This window comes from Amblyomma maculatum, chromosome 2 (assembly GCF_055883805.1).
Source record: "Amblyomma maculatum isolate TAMU_Amacu chromosome 2, ASM5588380v1, whole genome shotgun sequence".
Classification (NCBI taxonomy): domain Eukaryota; kingdom Metazoa; phylum Arthropoda; class Arachnida; order Ixodida; family Ixodidae; genus Amblyomma; species Amblyomma maculatum.
In genome coordinates this window covers 38550341-38565149 of record NC_139345.1, presented here as the reverse complement: position 1 = coordinate 38565149, position 14809 = coordinate 38550341, and the positions used below count along the sequence as shown (strand labels likewise).

Below are 14809 nucleotides of genomic sequence, written 5' to 3'. Positions count from 1 at the left end.
ATGCACGCCATGTGTCCCTTTTTCACCTGGCTTGGTCTGAGGCTACTGTCCTCTAGCTGACAGAAACCCCAATTTAACCATCAGCAGCACATATATACACGTGCATACAAACTCAAGCGGAAGACTGGATGCAACCCACATGAAAGCACCAAGGTAGTAGCAAGCCTCAGCATGTCACGCACACACAGTGAACATATACCAAGAACCTGCATACTTTTTTTTTTCATGTTAGTTGTATATTACAATTGGTGTAAAGTGAAACATTTGATCTTGACAAAGCATAGTTTCTGCAACAGGCAGATTGTCTTTGAACAGTCCAAACGTAACAGCTGTTCAAGAGCACTACTTAATGCACTTAGTATTTAGGCAGGGAAACATTTCTTGCGAGAAATATGCTTTGAACAGCTATCCGCATAGAACTCTGCTTACAGTTTCCCATGCTCAGACGAGTGTTCAACAGCAAACTGTTGAATTTAAGGCAACTTATTAATATGATAGAAAGCATATGACAAAATAGTACATTTTAATTATGCATCAGCAATTACAAATAGTATCCACATCTAGCTGGTAAAGAAGAGCACTTCCACATGTGGTAACCACAAAATTCATCCCAAAACATCATTCAATCCCAATACAGGAACAAAGCACCATGAAAACACAGAGCACAAACTCTTTGTACAAGTTCACTGAGTGTTTTTCATAACACTATCTGATGCACTGAGCAGAAATTTGCAGCATAACGGAACAGAAAAGATGCAATTTTAATTAGACAGGATGGGCTAGGACTCCAGGTACATATTTCCAGAGCGAATCTGTGCGAGTGCAGCAGCCCGTCTGTCAGTATTCTGGAAAAGCGCCCTAATCAGCCGCTTCAGCTCTTCTGGTGTGAAGCATGCTAGTGGGCCCTTCCCATCAGCCCATCTGTCCATTACTTCTCTCAAACTGAAACGCAGGAGATCTTTCAGTTCGCAGAACTTCCCCCACTTGAGCACATGGTCTGAGGCAAGAATTCTCGCATCTGATGAGCAACCAGGAATGTCAAATATGGTAGTGGCTTGATCGGCAACCTTTTCAAAAACTTGAGCTAGTTCTTCTGAAAGCGTAGATGCAATGTCCTCCATGCTGACTACACTTTTGATGACATGCTCAAGCACAGAGTTGAGGAGGCTGCCCACAGCTTCCAAGTAGCTTGTCACTGGCAGAACTTCTGCCCATACTCTTTTGAGCTGCTCCAAGTGAAACAAGCAACGCCGCAATGCTGCATCAAGTCCTTCGCTATCTTCCGATACAGGTGCTTCATTCAAAAAGTCAAAGAGGTGCTGCCGCTGGCTGTCAACCTGCTGGGAAAAAGCAACCCGTCCTATCCAACGAATTCTTGAGGCCACATCCACAAGTGTAGCACGGCCATGAAACCACACTCCCAAGCAGAGCAACTGATGTGCCAAGTACAGGCAGTTGTTGTGGTGTATTGCTGTCTGCTGTGGGATAGTCTCAATGGCATGCTGATGATGAAGAGGAGCAACACAGCAGTAAAGCTCACAAATGTCACGCACTGCACACACCTGCCACATCTGCTCAGGACAGTCGCCATCAGAACTCTCTTTGGCTTCGCCAACCATCGTCTTCAGCAAAGTGACCAGCTCTTCCATAAATTTGCTCACTTTGCATTTGGGGAACTTGAATGGGCTCCCATCCAAATGATGTTCTAAAGTCATCATCTCCTTTCTATCTAAAGGTGGCTCTCCCACCACAATAGTAGCGTGTAGCTCCTGCTTCATGATTGCTCTTGCCTGCAGAAGAACGCTCTGGCTCTGCTTACTTATACACAGTGCCTCTAGATTGGTGATCAAATTGGAGAAACCAGTTTTCTCCGATGACAAAAAATTCGCTGAGATCAGCTGGTTGTGGAAGTCGAGCAAGGCGCTGGCCGGATAGCTGTCCAAGCGGCTTCCATCAGTTGGAACAGCAGGTTCAAGGCAGCACTTGGCGACTGTGTCAGAGAACTCTGTGCCGATTACGCTGCCCATAACCTTCACTAGGTCAACAGTAACAACGTCGTGCGCACGCAAACGGTTCGTGAGGAAAGTAAAGAGCGTCGACAAATTCGCAAGCACGTCCTTCACAAGTGGAGCCTTAGACTCGTTGAATTCGACGCGGAACGTAGAGGAATCCGGTGATGTGACGATGACAGACTCATATTTCACCATTGGCGTAACCATGTCGGCTAGTAGTGACCGGCCGAATCTGGACATTTTTTCACGGAGCTGTCCTTGCCTCTGAACAGCGTCCACGAGTCTGGAAAAGGCGTCCGCCTCTTCTTTTCGCACCGTGGCGACTGTCAACTCTGTTACATGCGGGGTACGGCCTACCTTCCAGGCTATGTAGCGCTTCCACACCTCAGACAGCTTGTAGATGAGCCGCTCGCTGCGAACTATGTGCTCCGTGTGTAGTGCTTCAACAAGCTGAACTTCAGGGCCACCTTCGAGCTCGCTCATGACGCTACCGACTTCCTGCAAGAGTTGTGAACACGTAAGCAGATCCTCCGCGACGAAGCGAGCTTCGGCCTCTTCTAACAGTTCGTGAAGTCGTGCATAACGACGCACTTGCGCTGACTGCTGCTCTATTGTGTCAAGTTCGCCCGAAAGCAACTCGAACTCAGTTGTGGACTGTGCAAGCCGCGGCTTGACGTAATTCTCAATCTTCTTTAATACTTCTTCCACCTCAGTAACGGCAGCCTGCATAGACTGCGACAAGTGCTCGGCGTCCCGGTAGTATGGCAAGAAAAAGTCGTACTTAGAGACCAGCTCTTTCAGCATATCCGTCTTCAGGTCGTCAATCTTGCGCGACAGCTGGGAAACGGCAGCTTTCAGGTCGCCCCTTTCCAGGGGCTCCTTAGGCTGCAGAACTTCCGCCACCAGCGACATGTTCACACAAGCTACTTACAGACAACACACAATGAAACCAATGAAACTGTTCAGGCGTTCACCAAACCACGGCTAGCGTCGATAACGTCATGCGCCTCGCGCCGCGGACCACGCGCCCAAGCCGAATCAAGTTGCAGTGTCTCTAGCCAACGCTTGAGCCGACTTTAGCTCGGCTCCGCAGCCATACCTATTGTACTTGTTCAGTTGGTTGCCGCTAGGGTAAAACGTTACGTACAGTCACGGCCGGTCTCGAGGGAGAGCGCGTTTCTCTCTAGAGCGCGCGCTCTCTCCCTCGAGACCGACTGTGGTACAGTCTGGCCACGGCCGCTCAATGGAGGCGCAATAGGGGAGAAAACCTGGGCCAGGGGGCGCTGCGCCGCTCTGTGCGTCAGCGCCCTCCATGGAGACCCCGTCAAAATCTACGCGCAGCCCGGCCGCGTCGTCTGCTAGCCGCCGCATAGAAAAGCATGTTGTCGTCTGCTCCGCGCTGCTTTCTAGCACGTGTTTGCGCGCGCGCGCTCGGTTGTTTCTCTCCTCCTCCGGCCGCATTGTGGCCACCGTCGCGCTCTAACAATGAGGGGGGAAGAAGAAAGAAAGAAAAGAACTAGAAGGAAAATAATGACGGCGCACTTTTTTCGCGAAGCTTGTGTGGAAACGGTAACGGGATGGTTGTGGGCCTTTCTTTTTTTTTTTTTTTTTTTTTGGGGGGGGGGTGGATATCTCGTACCGTTCGTGTGTCGTACTTCTCTAACTGGCGGTGCTGAAGCAGCCATCGTGGAACCGGGTCGGCCTCAAGAAACAGATATTCGTCATTAATGCGATCACTTTACGTCAATCATCCTATCCTCATACGCGATCCTGCTTCGGGAGCTCAAAACTGCGCGTTCGCTATAGGAGATAACAGAACTAGGAATTGCGCAGCGTAACAGTGGAATTAAGAAGACAAAGATTTCCGTGGAGAGATGTCCCCGTCTGCATGGAAAGTCGTCAGACATTTCCTCGCTGTTCGTCTCGTGGACAGGAAACTGCCGCAAAAATGGCATGCCTGGGCTTCTGGGGAATGACCCAGGTCGTTAAGAAACCCCTCATCGTTAACGGTAGCTAGGTCATTGATTTCGGATGGCAGCGCCGCAGCAGTGAACTTCCCCTGGCCGGTGTCGGCAGGAACCAAAGGGTAAGGCGGCATGCTTTGTGCCTTTGTAGGGAACGCATCCTAAACGCGCCGAAAACAGGCCCCACGGCGCCGGCAGCACTGCCTAAAACGTTTGTCCCCAAAGAGCTGAATAGGCCCCTTTCAAGTGACCAGTCACAAAGGGAAAGGAAGGAGCACTCGAAGGCTGGACCCTTCATTCTGTGAACATGGACAGAGGCATCAAGAGGTGCCGTGCCGCCTCAAGTCCTTCAAGATACCTGTCGTTTGCCTCCCACCTTCAAGCAGCGAATTCGCGTTCATTTTTTTTTTTTTATGTATGTCTGAGCCTGCCAACAAGCGCTCTTTGAAAACAATGTCCGGCGATCAATTAATCATAATTTCTTGCTTTCAAAAGCACCGATAAAAAACATGCCTCCAGCCAGCCTCTATGTCAGCCGGGGCACAGAAAAAAGCAAAATTAAGAAATCCCACTGGCAAAGAGCGCCGGCTTTGCGCGCGAGAACGCGCCACCAACCCCCCTCATGCTCACTCTCCTTCTCCCGCTCCGCGTGCACGCGCGGCTGTACGTAGCACGCGCTCCCGAGCGAGCGGGCTGCGCAGACTCCGCAGACAGCCACGCGCAGCGCGGGCGCGGATGCGCGTAGGTTTTGTAGTTCCTCTCCGCTCCGCTGGAAACCGAGCGCTGGTGTCGCGGAGCAAACTCCAGCTTTGGTTCTCTATGGAGGCGCACTTGGTGCGGCCCGTCGCGTCGCGCCTCAATGGCTGGGGAAGCGCGTATTGGGAGAAGTTACAGTTTCCGTCGCGGGGGCGCCACCACTCCAGGACAAGGCGCCGCCGGCACGGGCGAGCAGACGACGCGGAAGGAGCGCGCTGGCTGGGTTGGCGCGTGTTATCGTTTTGACTACTCAGCATAACAGCGTCCTAAGCGTATGCAGCACCATGCCAGGCAACTGCTGTGCGCCGCTGTGCACCACGAAAGCAAGAAAAGATCGGTTACCATGGGTTCCCGTGCGATTCACAACGTCGAGCAGCATGGCTGAAAAACATATCTCGGGAAGGTTAGGACGGAAAAGGAAGCCGGTGGGAGCCGAGTGACAAGTCACTGGTATACTCACTGCACTTCACAGATGACGATTACAGGAAGAACATAAAACTGAAGATCCTGCTTCCTTCAGCTGTCCCCTCCGTGTTCCCGAACTGCCCACATTACAAGTTAAGTTACTCACGCGGGCTCATGTTGAGCCAAACAACCTTGAAAAAATTAATGTGCGCTAGTCAATAGCTTTATTTTCCCCACTTGTTATAGCTACACTTCATTTCCTCCTGGACAACCCCCCGTGTTATCCTGTGTGTTTCAAGATAGCTGCGCCACGATCACTTTTATGACGATGATATCAAAATGGTATGCCTTGCCCAACATCGCATAAGTGAAGCCATAGAGACACCAAGAGGAGCCGCTCTATTTGTCAGATGACGAGTGACCCTCTTGGTTAGAGTTGGACTTTGCCAAATCAAAGACATTCAGGTCCTAGGAGGCACGTCGAAGCAAAGGCTAACCAAGCAAATTAACGTACGAAGCAACAATCATGACAACCAGATCCACAGTGGCGCAAATTAAGTACCTTCTTGATCACATCAAGTATCTTGCAACGTCTTCTGTGTGCCTTACAAGTGCATTGCGTTTAACCGAATCTTATTTTCAGCTTTCGATACGCCCTAAAGCAGGCCCTCAACAGAAGGCCTGTAGTATCGCTTTTTAGCAGCCTAAGGCAATTCAAAGGCGGGAACGACAGAGTTGACGCAAGGGCTGCAGTTTTCACCTCGGAGAAAATACTGAAGGTACAACTAGCGAAAAAAAAAAATATATCGACTGAGATACACATTTTGCCATGCTTTGTGCAGGTTGGCATCTTGCAAGCATCAGTCTGCAAATGCACCTATCAACAATAGACAGCTATAAAACTTGGCATTCGTGATTATGAAAGTCGTACCTTGTCAACTGCCATATCACGTCTGCTGCGAGAGAGTTTTCGAGTCAGCTTGGATTCATTCATGTGTGGTGTGAACCAGCAGCTGACATAGAGTTAGCACCGATTGAATTTTTGGCTGGTTACCTTGCACGTCCATTTGAAGAGAAAGTATGAATAGTTTAACAGAATCTCATGAAACATTTTTATTTATTCTGTTTTCAGTGCCTGTCCGTGTTCTCATTATTTATATGTTACCAAAGTTCAAATAACTTCTAGTGCTTACTTTAGAGTGTCAATAATTTTATTTTATTAGTCCCCATCCATTTATTAACTTTGTGCCTTGTGATTCCTGCAAAACCCTGGACTTATCAAAATTCTTGATGATGGACGCCTATGGTATCTGAAAATCACCATGCACTTTTGTTAGCAAGGTGATGAAGTTCCTGCAGGTCACAAGAAGCAGCAAGCTATGCAACATGTTAATTTCATCCATTCTTCCCTATTTTGTGCAATTTCCAGAGTTGATTTGCGAGAGAAAAGACCGCAGTCACACTAAGGACCTAACTAAACTAATGCGACCACTGCTGACCAACTGGACAGGCAACATTAATCAGACAGTGGAAAAAATCACGCTTGCACATAAACCTTTTTCGAGAAAAGTTCTTCGCTTGTAAAATAAGCTAGCGTGTCTTCTGTGCATCACGCGGCTTCATAAACGAGAAAAAAATTGTCAGAGCCTGCGGGCGTGTCGTTGAACTGGCTGTCTTGTGTTGTTTCTTTTGCAACAGTTTGTGTATAGCTAGTATGTTTTGGTGGTGGTACCCACTTGAATATTATTTCCAGTGAAAACGGAGGAACAGCCCAGACGGCCATAGACGTCCGACGGTCGACCGACGGACGTCCGTTTTCGGACCTTCGGACATCCGACGGAAGTCCGGTTATATTCGATATACGTACAACGGACGTCCGTCGGACTATCGTTCGTGGATCCGGATCGCGTCCCACGGACGTCCGACGGGCAGCCGGAGGCGGACATTCGGACTTTTCCCGGAACACGCTTGCAGGGCCCGCTATTGGTGTAAAAACTTGCCAATAACATTCGCGTAAAGATCAGCAAGATGTGCCATGGAAATTTCAGTCACATACTAGTGCTCAATGCCTTTGTCGTCAGTAAAGCAGACAATAGAATATGCAACAGGTTCAAGTTTCCTGTTGTCTGCTTTACTTTCACACACAAAGCACTGAACAGTAGTGTGCAATTAAAACTTCCATCAGAGGCACATATGCTAGCTGAGCTTTACACAAATGCACCATTCCTGAAAACATGCTAAATGCATAGGCATACCAGCATGCGAGGTTGTAAAGCATCTTTTTGGCTTTATTACAGAAACTGCATGCATAAATAGTCTACACTAAAAAAATATCGATGTTAAGGAATGGCATGGTAAAATGCAAGCCAACTGGAGTATTAAGAATCTACTTGAATAATATTTTTTAATTATCCTTGGCCATGACAGCTCTTCCCTTGGGGAGGTGGTGGAGGAAAAGGTATTTATTGAAACCTAATATTTCTGAATTAGCGAGGATCGAGTTCTCTGTGGGCGGCCTCCGCAGGCCGGGATTCCAGGAGCAGTTACTATCCTGTGCATTTGCTCGATCAGCTGTTGCTGGTCTTTCAGGCCTAAGATGGAAAGAGCAGGCTGGGCTCCTCCTGCAATAGAAGGGAAAATGAAATTCAAGTTATCTGTGCTGAACTTTGATTACACATCTCCAAGGGCAACTACCAGTTTCTCTCAATTGCTTTTTCCAGATGGCACTGTACGCATGCATCTCCATTCAGAACTGTCACATACTATATAGAAAGGTCATATAACTGCAGCAAAACCCATGCAGAATAACAAAAGATACAAACGTAGTTTGACCAGAACCTGGCATTCAGTATTTTAATGTTTTATGTCGTCTTTTTGAACATGCCACTCTGACCAAACATGGCATGTTATGCTTGCTGCTATGTGCCCTCAGCAATGCCCAAGACATGGAGTGCACATGCAGAGAAACTAAGCATAAAGGATGCTGTATATGAACATAAAGCACAGCCAGAGCATTGCAGTATTACACAGGTACGCATTGGCGGCAGAAACCTGCATTTTGGGCGGTTTAAGAGGCAGATTTCTAAAGTCATTGTTCCTGCTCTGAAAAGAAGTGATCAATAATAACATCATTTAAAATTGTTACCTTTTTGTTCTGTAAACTGCACATTTCGCTGGTTTCCATGTACCCTCTACCGAAGACATTCCCTGGGCATGTCGGGGGTATATCGACATCAACATCTAGGCTACAAGCTTCTAGAAAGCATCTCCTTAGAGCAGCTGCGACGAAGTAACATCTGATAACATGCAAGCCGCTGCAGCAGAATAAAGATAGACATTTGACATGTGGCTAAAGCCCAATGTGGAAGCATAGCCCGCCGCAGTGATTGCGCAGTGCTCATGCTTCTACAAGAGTTAAAAGTAAAGTTATTTGTTTACCCACAGCGCTATATGTGACATTACAATAGCAAGGCTTATAGTTACACAAAACACAAAAAGCTGACAACCACAAGCTCTTGATGTATTACCGGCAGCATGCAGCATGGATGTTAGTTACTGAAATATAGTTGCATAATTCTGGCAACCAGCTGTGCATGTATGTCATGGATTTCTCAACTACGCACAACAAATTACAAAAAAAATAATGGTATTTATAAATGCAGCCAGCTGTTCACAAGAAACACTGTAGCTTTTTTATGGGGAAGGTAGTGGGCGTCAAAGAAACTGCCCCTGTAAAGGCGCCTAATTTGCCCCTATGTAATATCGGGGACAAGTGTGTGGACTACACAAACTGCAATCAAAGCACATAACTTTCACATCGACCAGGAAACTCGGACCATGCTTGTCGATGTGAAAGTTGAACGTTAGTTCTTTCATGTGTGCAAGAGAAATAAGGTCACAATTTGTTTACATCGCGATTCTAGTCCAAAATCTAGACATACTGTCCAGAGACTTTCGCCCCCGCAGTATAAGCCACCACTTGGGTAAGAGATTAGCAAAAGAAGTGTATAAAAGACATTAGTGCTGTTGGACAGCCATAGCTATAAAAATGGTATTGACATTGGAGTACTGCCTTAAGGCGGGGCCTAGGGCATTACAAAAGCAAGAGTTAGTGTCCGCTGGTCCTCATTTGAACGAACAAAAAGAGGGGTGGGGGGGAAGAAATCTACCTCAACTACATGTTTTGAGTGACACCAAGCCGCAGTTAGTATTAAAGATATCACACAGTTTTGTGGAAAATTTGGGAGCGCTTTGCTGCTTTCTTACAGGATTGGACAAAAGAGCTCACCATCTTCAGAAAGACACGTTATATAGAAATGAAAATAGTGAATTTACTGCATCTGGCCACAACTTGCACACGGAGAGGAAGATGAACTGAAAATTTTATACATGAATGTACGTATTTACAACAGGTGAAATGATGACCATGATCTATGCCGAAGAGGAAAGAGATCAAAATCTAGCTCAGAACGAGTTCTCCAGGCCGCGGGGCCGTTTCATTAACTTCGGGACTCTGCCCACATTTCTCATCCCCAATGACAACGAACTCACACATGACTGGCTAACAAACATTTTGGCATGTCTTTCCACTTTCATAAGTTCTTCACCCTCTCCCTAATAGAAGCAATGCAAAAGGGACAACAAATTCGTTTCACAACAAACGGAATTTAGAGAATGGACCTCGAAATGATTGGCTCACTAGGTCACATGCCAAACTCTCTCCCCTAGGAAAAAAAATTAAAAAAAATTAGAACCCATCAAAACGGTGTCCCATGTGCGCAACCATAGCCCAAAGCTTGCATCCTTGGCGGCTCCTTTAACAGGGCAATTATTGCAATTATTGGCGTCCGAGTCAGCACCATTGCGGACCACATCAGAAGAGCCAACCCACATCCTCCCGCTCCGCATCATACCGTCACTGTTACACACTTGCCCTTTTTCAACGCCGCCATCTCCCACCATTGTTGACATCCAGGGTTGGAATCCTCAACGAGACGACACTCAGCGCGCCTGCACTGAACAATTGGCACTTTTATGGGCTCCCCAACAAGGAAGAGGGCCTTACACCCTTCAACCTGGCAGTGCTTTTCTTTGAACGATAAGCAGTTCTTCCAAAAGAGGTGCTCGTTTCAAAGCTGTGCTGCCTCCGAGTGATGGGTCCAGTCAGCGTACTAAGGACCCCTTAGTACGCTTAGTACTAAGGACCCCTTGGTACGCTTAGTACTAAGGACCCCTTAGTTGTATACTGTTTGTAAAGCTCCTTAAATAAAAATGAGCCCCCTAAATGACACAGCAACGAGAACAAACTGCCTGTCCCCGCGTCTTCGAGTGCGGCAGCAAAGTCCTCGGAAGAGGGGACTTCTTTCCCTCTCTGCCTACGTTTCCGTTAAGCACTGTAGCTGCTGTTGCTGCCTCTCTGTACGCGTCTCTCCGCCTCCTGTCTGAAGGCAAGTGGGAGACAGCCGCAGCTGGGCATTGAACAGGTGACCCAAAAAGAGCAGACTAATAATGGTGCCTAGCATACCCACCGATCCCTTACAGAAATTATTAAAGAAATGAAAGCAACACATCAGATAACGCTACAATGTTTCTAAATGCAAAGTCGACAACTCCAAGTCATACAAATATATGTACATCTCCGCACATTAACTAGACAGAAACAGTGCAGAGTAAATAATTCAGTGTCTAGCAACACTATTAAAAGGGGATAAAGGCCACGGGGGGCTGCGATTATTAGTACCGTTTTCCCTTTAAACTACAATAACATACTTGTTGCAAGCTTAAAATCAAAGATTCACACCTGTCCCACCCACAGCAATAGAACACACATCTGACTCAAGTCTGCAGAGAAAGAGCAAGCTAGACTATTGCAGACGCACCCTTGGTTATTTTTCTGGCATTTCTGAGGGTGAAGAATCTGACTTGTCAGTAGCATGTATATGAATAAGAATCCTATGACAGTAAATGCATCAGATTTTCTGGAGTGGCTTTTCTTTGCTGACCACATATGAGGTGAGCTATAATTTATCCAACTTGGCCTAGGTTTATTCTATGAATAACAAAGCTATAGCAGGTACACAGTCGTCCACTCAGGCTGAACATGCGAGTGCGTGGCATGCACTTTTTGAGATGCCACTGCATCCATCGCAGCTGCACACCGTAGCGAAGAGGCAGACAGCGTGAAGTACCAGCCTCTAGTCCCTCTACCACCACTGGGGTCCCAAACTAGGGACCCCTCGTTTTTGTCAGGACAGGCCCCCTCAGGGTCAGCTAGTGAGTAACCTCCTGTATTTTTTATCTGATGGCAATGTTTTCCACCACCACCCACAATACGCAGCTGCGCATCATAGAAGATGTGAAGCAACAGCTCCTGGTCCTTCTATACATAAGCCACTTTGCCTTGATGCATGCCTACGCACCATAGTAAAGAGGCAGACGACATGACGCAGCAGCTCATGGTACCTTTACACATGAGCCCCCCCATTGTACTTCGATACGCACAATAGCAAATATACAGACTACGCCACACAGCAGCTCCTAGTCCCTCTATGCATAAGCCATTTTGCCTCAATACGCACCTGCGTACCTGAGCGAAGAGGCAGACGTGAAGCTGCAGCTCCTGGGCCCTCCATGCACAAGCCACTTAGCATCAATGCACGGCTGTGCACTGTAGTAAAGAGGCGAAGGACGTTAAGAAGCAGCTCCTGGTCCCTCTACACATCAGCCATTTTGCCTCGATGCGCATCTGCACACCGTAACAAATAGCCAGATGTGACAAAGAAGCTCCTGGTTTCTCTACACATAAACCACTTTGCCTCAATGTACGTCTGCATACCGGAGCAAAGAGGCAGATGACGTGAAGCTGGAGCGGCTGGTCCCTCTACGCACAAGCCACTTAGCCTTGATGCATGGCTGTGATGGATGCATTGCTATTTTCCAAACTGCATGCCACACATTCCCATTCAAGCTAAGAGTGGACGACTGTGTAAACCTAAAATACTGGTTATTTACTTCAATGGACAATGACAAAAAGTAACATGGTGGACAATGTAAAAAGAATTTGCTGCATAAAGTTTGTTGAAACCAGTTCTACATCCTACATGTAAACAAGCTAAAACCTTAATGTCGAAGGGATGTCCTGTGTGTTTAAAATCATCACGCTGAAACAACTTCAACACTGACAATCATGATTCAATATTAATAATATAGATAATAATACAATACTCACTTTTAGCCCTACCAAAGAAATGAGAATGCAAAGGGATGTTGCTGTTTTTCCCCCGTGGATGACAGTTTTCCATGTTCAAAGTGCTGCTTCCTGTTAGCCTACGAAATCGGCTACAGCAAATGGCATCTGAAAAATTTTTGGAAGCCTCATGCTAGTCTTCAACGAGAAAAGCATTGTCATACAGAAGCAGAACACAAATACTTTTACAACACACTAAAAGCACCAACTGCAGTGCTGTTTTTAGGATGACTAGGTAGAGGTTTTGCTGTAGCAAGCCAAATGTTAGCCTTCAATAAGGAAAGCATTCCCATACAGAAACAGAACACAAAAACTTTTACAACACATTAAAAGCATCAATTGCACAAATGCTTGTAAGATGACCAGGTACAGGTTTCTGCTATAGCCCACATCATGTGACCAGCGGTTATCAGAAGCCTTGTATGTGAGCATGATGCCCTAGATTCAATTTATGGCTATCACTGTATTAACAAGCATGGGTTTAAAGCTACTTTAATATGATAATCTAAGAACATGGTAAGAGCTTTCAGTGTGAGACATAAGCTCAGTATCATGCACTATAAGGTGCTGCATGGCTCTAGTGTAGCTTTGGCATTATCTCGCTGTCAATAATGCAGTGAAGTTCTGAGCAGCCTTTGAATATCTGTAAGGACAAAGCAACAACAATTTTGTTTTCATCTCACTTTTGCTCAACTTTTTTTTTTCTTTTTTTTTTTTTTTGAGCCCGCGGCTTGCATGGCCTCCCAGTATGCCTGTTTTGCATAAAAGAAGGCGTTGCAGGCACCAGAGCTTACAGCCCAACTGTATCGCGGCGGCGGTATGTCAAATTCGTGCCAGAACAGCGCAGAACAACGGGTCGAGAAAGACAAGTGCTGACTTTTTTTTTTCTCTCATCTCCTTGTCCGGTTGTTCTGCGCGGTTCGGTCCCACATGCATAACCAACATGCGCAAGGTGCTGTCCTGGTTTGTCAAAGCTGAAGGAGAGTACTAAACCTTTAGTTATTTAGTAGCTACAGCCGTTCCTTCTAGAAACTGTAGTTGCCGTAAAGCTCGAGAGAGAAAGATCAGCGGCTGACCATTAAAAAAAAAAAAAAAAAAAAAAAGAAGAAGCTCGCGACGTTTTCACAAGTGTAGGCATGTCGCAGGAGTGCAAAAGTTTTCTCGTATAGTTTTTACAACTCAGCACGTTGCGCATGGTTAACAAATTAACTCCTTTAAAGCTCGGGCAGGCACTCCTTTAGCAGAGACAGAGAAGTTGCGCGGCTTACTGGCGCAGCGTCCAGTAATGCCGAGAAAGATGGCCCTCAGACTAGAGGCTGCACTTTAGTTAGTCGGCGCAGAGCCATCCTGTCAGTCTCGCCTAAAACACTCGACCGTTCGGCTGCTGTACAGAGCTGTTTCCTTACCCAAAAGCTCACCACTATCGGTGCATAGAAAAGTTCCACTAAAGAAACAAAAGTTCGGTGAAATACTTACTTTGGAATCGGCGGGTGAACAAAGTGTGCCAGCCGCACCAAGCCACAGCAAAAACAATGCTAGCAGTGCATTACAGCCGTAGGTATTTGTAACTGCGCAGAAAATGCAGAACACGGAAACGTGAAGCCATCTTCCATGACTAAACTTCAACTTGTCAGGTGGATTGGATTGGCTCATTTCAGATTTTTTTGAGGATAGGTTCGGTTTCGTTCTTTTTGAGCTTGCTGCTTGCTGCGTCTATTCAGCCACTGATTAAAATTTCACCGAAGCATCATGATAGAAAAATGTTTAATGGTCATTTAACTTTTAATCAAAAATTTTTGATGGAAGAATTCAACGATGAAACATGCGGAAAATAAAAAAAACTGTTTAATGGAAACGCTTTCTAGCGCATCGATTCGCTCTGGCATCATATAATGCAGACTTGACGGCATTACTGATTTATACGCAGTTCAGACGAGCACGACATCTACAAACTATATCATAGCTGTGTAAAAGCAAATCCAGTGGCGGACGTACGGCGGCTGTCCGCTGGGCGAACGGATTCGACCATCCGCTTTCGTACGTACGCCGGAATTCCGGGGGACGTCCGAAATCGGCCGCCGAGTTGCGGCCGAGTTCGGTTGTCCGTCGGACGTCAGTGGCCGTCTGGGAGGCTAAACAATAATGTTGAACGCTACGTCCAGAAAAGTGCACGCTGAATAAATGGCCCCAAACCATGTCCCGATTTCAAGATTGCAAATATCTAATACGTTATTACAGTGGTTGAAACGCAACTAAATGGGTGCGCACTCAGCGAAGCACACGACTGCCCCGTTATCGTTGTAAACGGAAGACCACGAATGACTTGGAAAAGCCTAGTGATGATGACTTGCCGCTATCACCTTATCAATAGCAAACTTGCACATAGCATCACATACTGAGTGAAACGCCGCTCATAATCCTAAATT

At 46.6% G+C, this 14809-nt stretch overlaps 1 protein-coding gene and 1 long non-coding RNA gene across 2 annotated transcripts; both read right to left on the bottom strand.

Moving 5' to 3' along the window:
* Positions 1 to 209: 209 nt before the first annotated feature.
* LOC146198409 (centromere/kinetochore protein zw10 homolog) lies at positions 210 to 3157 on the bottom strand. Its single transcript, XM_084593910.1, is given in 1 exon segment — positions 210 to 3157. A coding segment is annotated over 1 exon segment (2163 nt). The 5' UTR covers positions 2925 to 3157; the 3' UTR covers positions 210 to 761.
* A 4427-nt stretch (positions 3158 to 7584) lies between these two features.
* Positions 7585 to 14189, bottom strand: LOC146198408 (uncharacterized). Its single transcript, XR_014704990.1, has 3 exons — positions 13860 to 14189; positions 12366 to 12491; positions 7585 to 7758 (listed from the first exon to the last, which is right to left on the bottom strand). It is a non-coding gene; the product is annotated as an uncharacterized LOC146198408 (long non-coding RNA).
* Between the last annotated feature and the right edge of the window lie 620 nt (positions 14190 to 14809).